The 10,000-nt window shown below is 44.9% G+C and overlaps 1 protein-coding gene across 2 annotated transcripts in view; it reads left to right on the top strand.

The window, feature by feature from the left end:
• Positions 1-10,000, top strand: part of zgc:162952 (PKc_LIMK_like_unk domain-containing protein) — a 52,779-nt gene that overhangs the window by 37,785 nt on the left and 4,994 nt on the right. For both annotated transcript variants that reach the window (XM_063194825.1, XM_063194824.1), the window contains one exon: positions 9,882-10,000. This exon is cut by the window's right edge and continues 49 nt beyond it. In XM_063194825.1, coding sequence (XP_063050895.1) covers positions 9,882-10,000 — 119 coding nt within the window. The remainder of the gene's footprint in view (positions 1-9,881) is intronic.

The raw sequence follows: 10,000 nt of genomic DNA on the forward strand, positions 1-10,000 counted from the left end.
TCTGTGGGTTACTGGACTAATTTCTTGATGGACCTCTCTTCTTCTCTAGCCCTGCTGGCTGACGCGTGTCTTCCAGAGTTCCAGAACCAGTTTCACTGTGTTCCAGAACCAGTAAATTCTCATATCCTCATTCACTTCATCCATTCCCAACCCTTTCCAGGAACTCTTCCTGGCCGACCCAAATTCTGGCACACAGCTTTGCTTCACTTTGATGCACTGCACGTCAGATCCATCTGTCAAGGTGAAGTTTGGACCAACACTCTGGTTTATACAGTAAATCAATTGAAAAAATGTAACCCATTGAGACACGCCATTATAAATTTGCTGTTACCAGAATGGCAATGACCAAGACATAATGCATTACTAAAGGCCCAGTGTCAGGTCATAGCAGTGTAGAACTATGGTAGTTACGTTTTCAATGACTACAAATGAAAAGTCTTTTGTTTTCTATAACTTTTGAACATCCTCTCTGGATTACTACCATAGATAGTTTTATAGATTCATGTACAGAGTCAAATTCTATTAATAAATCATCTGTATAAACTCAATGTCTTACAACAGGTTAGGCTCGGCATTACATGACATTAGACTTAGCTTTTATCCAAAGCGGCTTGCAGTATTTACAGGGTATTTGTTAAAGTCCCTGGAGCAATGTGAGGTTAGGTGCCTTGGTCAAGGTCACTACAGCCATGGATGGAGGTGCAGGGAGAGATAAGGGTGGGATTGGAGCTTGCAACCCCATCCATTGCATTATTGCATTATGCAATAAAAAAAGTCAGTCAGTCAGTATGCGTCAAACAAAATCAAACTGAGTTTTAGTCAAACCATCTGTAATGCTTCTGTGGGTGACTAGACTAACGTGTTGATGGACCTCTCTTCTCCTCTAGCCCTGCTGGCTCATGTGCATGCTCATGCGTGTTCCAGAACCAGTGAAATTCTCATATCCTCATTCACTTCATCCATCCCCAACCCCTTCCAGGAACGCTTGTTGGCCGACCCAAGTTCTGGCACGCTGCGTTTGCTTCTTTTTGGGAACTTGGTGGTGCTATATTTAGTGGTTCAAATAGGCCCGGGAAGGGAGGCAGGCTGGAAATGCTCCCAGCTTGAGGCTATCTCAAGTTGAGTTAACTTGCAAACTCAAGGCAGCAGGGCTTACTTACTTACTGAGGTCCAGGGAACTTACTGAGGAGCAGGGCAACTTACTTACTTACTGAGGTCCATCAGCAAGTTAGTCCAGTAACGCACAGAAGCATTATAGATGGTTTGACTAAAAACTCACTTGTTGATGGACCTCTCTTCTTCTCTAGCCCTGCTGGCTCATGCGTGTTCCAGAAGCAGTAAAATTCTCATATCCTCATTCACTTCATCCATCCCCAACCCCTTCCAGGAACGCTTGCTGGCCGATCCAAGTTCTGGCACGCTGCGTTTGCTTCTTTTTGGGAACTTCCTGGTGCTAAATTTAGTGGTTCAAATAGGCCCGGGAAGGGAGGCAGGCTGGAAATGCTCCCAGCTCGAGGCTATGTCAAGTTGAGTTAACTTGCAAACTCAAGGCAGCAGGGCAACTTACTTACTGAGGTCCAGGGAACTTACTGAGGAGCAGGGCAACTTACTTACTTACTGAGTTGGTCCATCAACAAGTTAGTCCAGTAACGCACAGAAGCATTACAGATGGTTCGACTAAAAACTCACTTGTTGATGGACCTCTCTTCTTCTCTAGCCCTGCTGGCTCATGCGTGTTCCAGAAGCAGTAAAATTCTCATATCCTCATTTACATCATCCATCCATTCAACCCCTCCCAGGAACTCTGGCTGGCCGTCCCAAGTTCTGGCATGCTGCACCGCTTTGCTTCTTTTTGGGAACTTGGTGGTGCTAAATTTAGTGGTCCAAAAAAAAGGCCCGGGAGGCGAAGGGAGGCAGGTTGGAAATGCTCCCAACTGACGCCAGAGCTCTGCAATCAAAGAGCCTTTGCTATGGAAAATGTGGCGGTGCATGGCTGTGGCTGTGGTGAGTGAGTGGGGGAAAACCATAGCTGGATTGGCCATAGGGCATTACAGGACTGTAAAGGAGAGGCTGCAGCACACTGCAGCTTAGTTTTCAAGACTTTATTCTGTGCACACACCCGACTAGCGTTTTGGTGTTGCTACACCTTCTTCAGAGTCCAATATAAGGTATACAGGACATTTGTCTGGTGGGCTGTTGATGATTCTGGACTGGCCCTCCCCTCAACGATATCAGTCTACATGTCGCTGTACAGCAGACCTCTTCCATGCAGTCAGATGTTAATAAAGCATTTGTGCTGTTAGGGATGTAATACGTACGAGCTCGTATTACGTAGATGATTAAAATGTTGTCAAAGGCTTCATCATCTCTCTCAATGCCTGGTGGGCCGGTCTTGACTAAAAAAAATGCCCGGCCTGATTTTTCATCCCAGACAGGCCCTGGGCAAAAGCGGTAGCCATTTGTGGTGTGGCACACTGCAGTGCTTTGCAGTGCTGTACTGCTGGTCTGTACTGCTCTCAGGTCTAATGCGATCCAGATGGTAGAGGATGGGCAACTGGCCGAGATGAGAAGCCATTCTGAACAGAGCACACACTGCTGCTGCTGCTGCCCTGATCAGGGCCGCTGCGCTGACAACTTTGGCTGGGCCCTGGACAAAGTCGTTGTAAAAAAAAGGACCCTCCTGCAATACATACAATTAAATGGGGACCGAATTCTAGGGCCCCCCCTGTCTCCTTGGGCGTGGGACAACTGACCTGTTTGTGTCTGCTCTGCTTCCCTGGCCCTGACCATCAGCCGGTTGGGTTCAATGAGTCCAGACGATAGAGTTACGCAATAGGCTACGTGATGAGACTGGGTGGGTGTGTGTGTGTGTGTGAGTACCTGGTGTAACTGAGGTGTTCCTGTGCTTGCTCGCCATACGGGGGTGGGGGGGTGGGGGGCGTAGTAGGGAGAGGTGAGGAGGATGGGATTCAAACCTGCAACCTTCTGATCTTACTAAGGCCAGAGATTTTGATAGGAAGGTGAGATGGGACAGCCATGTAATTGTACATAGAAATTAACGGTGAAGATTCGTAACGCAAATATGGCGTCTTCCCGCACATCTCCCTGACTCGTATAACACAACCAAGCAGTCTAGATTTCCCATTAACTCTCAGATCTGGTCTACATAATCGCGAAATAGCACCCCGAAGGCGTCAACAAGATGGCCACCATCTGTCCCGTCTCGATCTAAACCGTCTCTGCTAAGGCCACCTCCCTACCCATTAGGCCACAGCTGCACTTCGAGTTTGTAAATAAGTGTTGAGGCTATGTGATTTCACTAACATATCATATCGTCTATGGTTATGAACATACCAGCTGATTACTGATAGATTTCGGCAGTCATGGTCTAGTGGTTAAGGAGATGATGGGCTTTAGATCAGAAGGTTACAGGTTCGAATCACACACTTCCAATCCCTATCTCACTTCATGGCTGAGGTGCCCTTCAGCAAGGCAGCTAGCCCCACAGTGCTCCAGGGACTATAACCAATGCCCTGTACTTTAAGTAACTGTAAGCCCATTGAAGTGTCCACTAAGTGTAATGTAATGTAAATGACAATGGCGGCTTCTTAACAGAAGCCGCCCAAACAGACAAGGGTCATGGTTAAAATTCTCCTGGTGAAAGGTCATATTTCCATGCAGGTCCTCAACACAAGTGTAGCCCATAGAGAGAGGATTAACCCCTTAAGACGCGGCTTTATACATTTGTTGTTACCAGTATGGTAATGACCAAGTCGTGGTGCAATACTAAAGGGCTTGTGTTGTGTCATAGTATTGTAGTGCAATGGTAGTTACATTTCAATGACTATTACAGCGTGCCACTGGAGGTACGGCGCGCATTAAGGGGCTANGTTGCGTCTGTGAGGTCTTCACATAAAAATCTTCAGTTGCTCAATCCGTATCCAAGAAATGCAAAAACTGAGGTTGAGAGAGAGGGTCAGAGGGACTCTGAAGTCCTTTTAAAAGTCCTCTATTCAATCGTGGACATCGAGCCGACACATCACATTTCGGTCGTGTGGGACCTTCAGCTCTCTCGACCTCAAGTGGACTCCATGTCCTCTGTGTCTGGTCCTGGTTCTCCTCTAGTCTAATGCGAACCAGATGGCAATGGCTTGGGCCAGTGGTTCTTAACCTTTTTTCCTTAAAGCACCCTCTTAAATGTGCACAAGACAAGCCACGCACCCCCAACCCAAACGTATGTGCGTGAACAAGCACTAAAAATGATTTAAGAGATGAATTACAAGGCTTCCTGTTTGAAACATTAAGCAATACCTTAATTCCTTAATATAGGGAGGGACCAAAACATGTTTTAATTTGGTTTTGATTTTGCCCAATTGTAATGTTCTCATGCAAAATTTTGGTCACAACCTCAACACAAACAAAATTCCGCGCACCCCGTAAAATCTCTGGTGCACCCCCAGGGGGTGCCCGCACCCCAGGTTAAGAACCAATGGCTTGGGCAATGGGCCGAACCGGACAGAGAGCACATACTGCTGCTGTGCTGGCCTAATGGTGGTTTGGATGCAAGAGAATTGACTATTCAGTCTTATGTAATACAGTAGACGACCAGGCCACTGTGTAATATTATATAGGAGGGCTGCATATGACTGCTGCGTGGGTGAGGACCAGAGGTTTTCCAAAGTAAAAGTAGAAGTAAATTCATTGTGTAAGCACAACACTAGCACATGATACTACGTAGCGGTTACACCATGCAAGAGGGTTGTCTCCTCCATCTTATGCAATAGAGTAGAACAGAGTCATATAGAAACAGAGTCGGGCAATCTCCACTGTGTGCTAGGGCCCACTTTAGCATTAGCAAAATTAGCCGTTTAGCGTCTCAGAACTGCTCAGCATCGAGAATTTAGTTCCTAGAAGTGGGCGTAGCACACAGCAAATGCAATGCATTGCAATGCAGGGAATATGACAAGACTTGCTGTTCGTAGTAATAACTTCAGATAAACATCACAGATGGTAAAACTGTTGTGATTATCATTACCGAGACAGTTGATAGTTTACATATTTATGGTGATTACCCCGCAGTATAGTTCGTTAGTCCTTATTTTTGGCTTTTTATGTGGTGGGTCTATGTTGAGTCTATGGAAAGACAGCCGCTTTAGGCACGACCTCGATCTCAGGCGGGGCTGCAATTTATCTCTTGGTCCTCCATTTGCGCAACTCTCCTCCTCTATGGCTCTGGAGCAGACCAGTGTGTAATATTATTTACTTAAGCAATATGACCCAAGTGGGAGGGATGATGTGCACTGACATCCTCCCTGTTGTGGTTCGGCCATAGGCACGGGTGAGAAGCAGAGGTGTCAAAAGTAAAAGTAAATGTGTGGTGTAAGTATAGTTGCAATACTGGACCTAGTCTGGCCACCATCCTACACAGTGCACCTTTAAGACTCGCATCTCTGCAATGACAGGCATTTCAGCTAGAGTCCTGACTGTGTTCCCTCTCTCCCTATATATACCTAAATAATTTCCTCCCTATCTCCTATGGGGCGCCTAAGTCACGCCCTCTACTTCCTGGTTCATGGGGCAGGGGGAGTCAAAAAATAATTACTGGGCTTGAAAATGAGTGTTTTTTGACGCCAATCCAAACCTTAGACCTCCACCTATGTACCACAAATCCAAAAATCACTCATTTTCAAGGCCAGTAATCATTTTTTTACTCCCTCTGCCCCATGAACCAGGAAGTAGAGGGCGTGACTTAGGTGCCCCATATGGAGGAGAATGATTTCCTCCCTTCCTTCTATCTTATACTGTAATGAAGTCCTCTGTCACTTATTTGTTTTCTTTGGCACTGCATTCTCTCACTCCCGTTTTGCACACTGTCGTCCTCCTTCTGCTCTCCTATATTGTTTTAGCACACTCCACCACTGCTCCTCTCTTCTACCTGCACTACTAACATACAGTACAGTGCACAGCTTCAGCATAATACTGTATATCACCTGCTCCAGTCCTCTCCTCTCCTCTCCTATCTTCTCCTCTCCTCTCCTCTCCTCTCCTCTCCTCTCCTATCTTCTCCTCTCATCTCCTCTCCTCTCCTCTCCTCTCCTCTCCTCTCCTCTCCTCTCCTCTCCTCTCCTCTCCTCTCTTCTCTTCTCTTCTCTTCTCTTCTCTTCTCTTCTCTTCTCTTCTCTTCTCTTCTCTTCTCTTCTCTTCTCTTCTCTTCTCTTCTCTTCTCTTCTCTTCTCTTCTCTCCTCCCCTCTCCTCCTAACTATACCATTGTTTTACCCATTGACTTGTATAAGTAGTGCTGTATCATTGGTGTTACCACATTATTCTCTTCTTCTCTTCTAATCTCCTCCTAACTCTTTTTCTCCTTTCTCCTCTTTCCTCTCTCCTCTCTCTCCTCTCTCCTCAATCTCCTCTCCTCTCCTCTCATCTCCCTACTCTCTCCTCTCCCTTCTCATGTCTCCTCTCTCTCCTCTCCTCTCCTCTCCTCTCCTCTCCTCTCCTCTCCTCTCCTCTCCTCTCCTCTCCTCCCCTCTCATCTCTCCTCTCCTCCCCTCTCATCTCTCCTCTCTCCCCTCCCATCTCTCTCCTCTCTCCCATCTCTCTCCCCTCTCCCTTCTCATCTCCCCTCTCCTCTCCCTCCTCTCTCCCTCTCATCTCCTCTCTCCTCTCCCCTCTTTCTTCTCTCCCCTCTCATCTCTCTATTCTTTGTCCCTGCTCCCCTCTCCCCCTCTCTTCTCTCCCCTCTCCTCTTGCGCCTCCTCCCTCATGCCAGGCTGGCACCTCATTCTGTCTGCCTCACCCACCACTTTCTCTCTCTGGCATCACGACTCTAAGACGCCAAAGCAGGGCACAGGAGTCCAGGGGTGCGTTTCTCAAAAGCTTAGTTGTTAGCAACTTAGCAACCTGGGTAGTTGCCAATGGGAAATTGCATTGCAAACAGCAAAGTAGCTAACATAGTTAGCAACTATGGTTTCGAGAAATGCACCACAGCACAGCACAGCACAGTACAGCAGCCGTACAGTATAATGTTTCCCGATGCGTCCAGGAGATGATTGAACCACAGTGCAGTCTCTGTGATGTGTCGCGTCACCCAATATCCTCTGGCCTCGAGTCTGCAGATTAAATTATTCAGAGTATTAGAGGTGATGATGACAGGCTGCATCATTGCACAACCTTCTGCTTTCTAAATAAAAGCAGCGTGGCGGCCAAGTGATGTAAATGAATCATGAGTTCACAGTGTGAAGTTTTGAAAACTGTTGAGGAGGTGGTGGCTGTTCAGACACTTCAAAATGTCAACAGATGAGCTTTCACTTTTATATCGAAGACTCCCTGAAGTATTGGTTTTGGCATTTGTTAACACTTCTGCTTATTGCTCAATGACTATGCTAGACCAGAATCCTTATTCACACAATTCACACAAAAGTGAAAAAAAAGTAAACTCATCTGAGTAACCAGTAGACCTGTTTATTTTGTCTTACAATCAGCTGATTCTGTCCTGGTTGGATCCAACACAGTCTAGCTACACAGTAAATTTGGCCGTGTTAATTTAACACTTAGAGAGTAAGATCAACAACATGGGTGTTATATTTGACTCTGTGAGTGTTGAATTAACACCAAAATATCTGCTGTGTACTGTACCTCATTAGGTACAATGGAGTAAATGGAGTGACAGAGATGTAACGTCTATGTATTAATTGCTCGTATTAAGATTACACCATGAAGGTACTTCTACTTCTACTTTTGACACCTCTGCCAGTATCCCAGCTATAATTCACACTACCTGTTAATTGCCTTCCTCCGCGGCTCCCGTACGGGGCCTGTCGCCGTCCCTCAATAAAACTTCACTGACTTGTTTGGCCACCTCCCGTGGCTAAATTCACCTCCACGACAGAAGCTTCTGGATGTTCATATCCCCACGTCCTTTCATCGCCACTCCCGTCGTGGTTTTTGGTTTCTCTCCACCACCGTTTCCATAACATCATGGACACAAAACCCTCCATACCGTTTATTTTTGTTGCGTCTTTCTGTTGTACTTTTGTCAAGTTTTGTATGTGTTTTTGTTTTTTATGTTATGCTCTGTAAAGCGCTTTGGGTGTCTTGAAAAGCGCTATACAAATCCCATGTATTATTATTATTATTATCATGCCTGGTGCCCAAGCCACAAGCCACATTAGGGCCACTAGGCCATGGCCACAAAGGCAAATGGCAGGAAGGCTATATTAAGAGAAATAGAGTTAGTGTATGCTGATAGTTAAGCAATGACATGTTTTAAGGTGTATTGGTACTGCAACTATGATGACAATTTTTAGCTGCAACACATACTGTACTTTGGTCATACTAGTAAATACTATTATATAATTTATTATTTAGTAAAAAATAAAGATGAAAGGATACAATTTGGCAATAGTCAGCACCGTTTCAATGAGAAGCATAGTAGCAGTAACTATATACTCTGGCCTTCATCCTACACAACGCACCTTTAAGACTTGGAAAAATAGGCAGACTGCCAGTAGACAAACAAATGGATGTAGGTAGGTTTACACATGCAGTAAATTAATATCTATCACAAGTGTTAACTAAGAATATTTGTTTTCTAAAAGAGTAGTTCTCATAAAGTTAGCCTAACACCAGTGTTTTAAAACCACTTAGCCTCTAGTGTACAGTGCAACGCTATTCTATTGCACTCGGACTGTGCAGACCTGTGCCAAGACTAATGGTCGCCTCACCCTAGGCAGTGTAAACATTTCTTTGGATGTTTCAGTGAGCAATGCCTATAAATAGCCACTATGTAGTAGACGTGACCTGGGTGGTTTTATTGCTGTATGATACAGCCCTCTAGTGGCCGACACACATCAGTATACGGGCAATTATGAGCATAGAGAGATGAATGATGACTTGAAAGCTGGGAGCAAGCTTTACTTGTATGTCAGATCGTGAGGGTGCTGGCCCAAATGGTACATTCAGATTCGCTAAAGCCCACTCATGGCATCATCCACGTTTTATTATTGCACAGTCGTGTTTGTGTGTGTGCCTTCGGTAACACTTTATTTTAGGGATACATCTATTAGCACTAATACATACAATGCTAATGTCTGCATACGTAACTTGTATGGCATGTACTAAGCAAACACTATAGGCCTACTAGGTCCTTACTAAGTTTATATTGGTAATGAATCCCTTATTTTGCATGAACAAGACATTTGTGAATACATGCCTAACAAATGTTTGATTTTGCTTTGTACATGCCTTACAAGTTACTTATACAGGAACATTGTATGTATTAGTGCTAATAGATGTATCCCTAAAATAAAGTGTTACCGTGCCTTCTTGTGCCTTCATGTGCAATGATGAAAGGCACTTTATGCAAATAAAAAGACGTTAAGGAGAGATGAATGTCGATGCTGAAGCGTCTGCTCTGCTCTCTCTCTCTCTCTGTTTGTAAAGCCCCATCTTATAGACTTTTTGTCTTTTTTAAGTGTGCGACCCACCTTTGCTCTTTGAAAGTGTTTGTGTTGCTCCACACAGCTGGGTGATACCTTTTTTATTTTAGATGTGGAGCGCAACAATATTTCTTTGCATGTGCTTCTTTTGTCATAGACAGGTAAAAGCTGTATTTGCAGTTTGGTTTGTGAAGCAGCTGAGAATGGAATATTCATCTAAATTCAATGGAAATAGAAATAGAAATAGAAATTGAAAGCCTTTTTTGTCATTATACTCAGTACAATGAGATATCAAGCCTCCCTACAAGCTGCAAACTACAATACACATTTAGAAATGATTGTACTAATAGAGATACTAATAGTCCTTGATAGCGTGATAACTGAATTGTAACAATGTGATAACTCATTTTCCATTATCTTGTTTGTGTTGTTGTTTACAGAACTGTCTGATCCGCGTGACGTCGCGAGGTAGGGAGGCCTTGGTCACAGACTTTGGTCTGGCCAGGGAAGTAGTGGAACTTCCTGCCAAAGACAGGAAGCTGTCACTGGTTGGCTCCGC

The sequence above is a fragment of the Engraulis encrasicolus genome, chromosome 3 (assembly GCF_034702125.1).
Source record: "Engraulis encrasicolus isolate BLACKSEA-1 chromosome 3, IST_EnEncr_1.0, whole genome shotgun sequence".
In the NCBI taxonomy this organism is placed as follows: domain Eukaryota; kingdom Metazoa; phylum Chordata; class Actinopteri; order Clupeiformes; family Engraulidae; genus Engraulis; species Engraulis encrasicolus.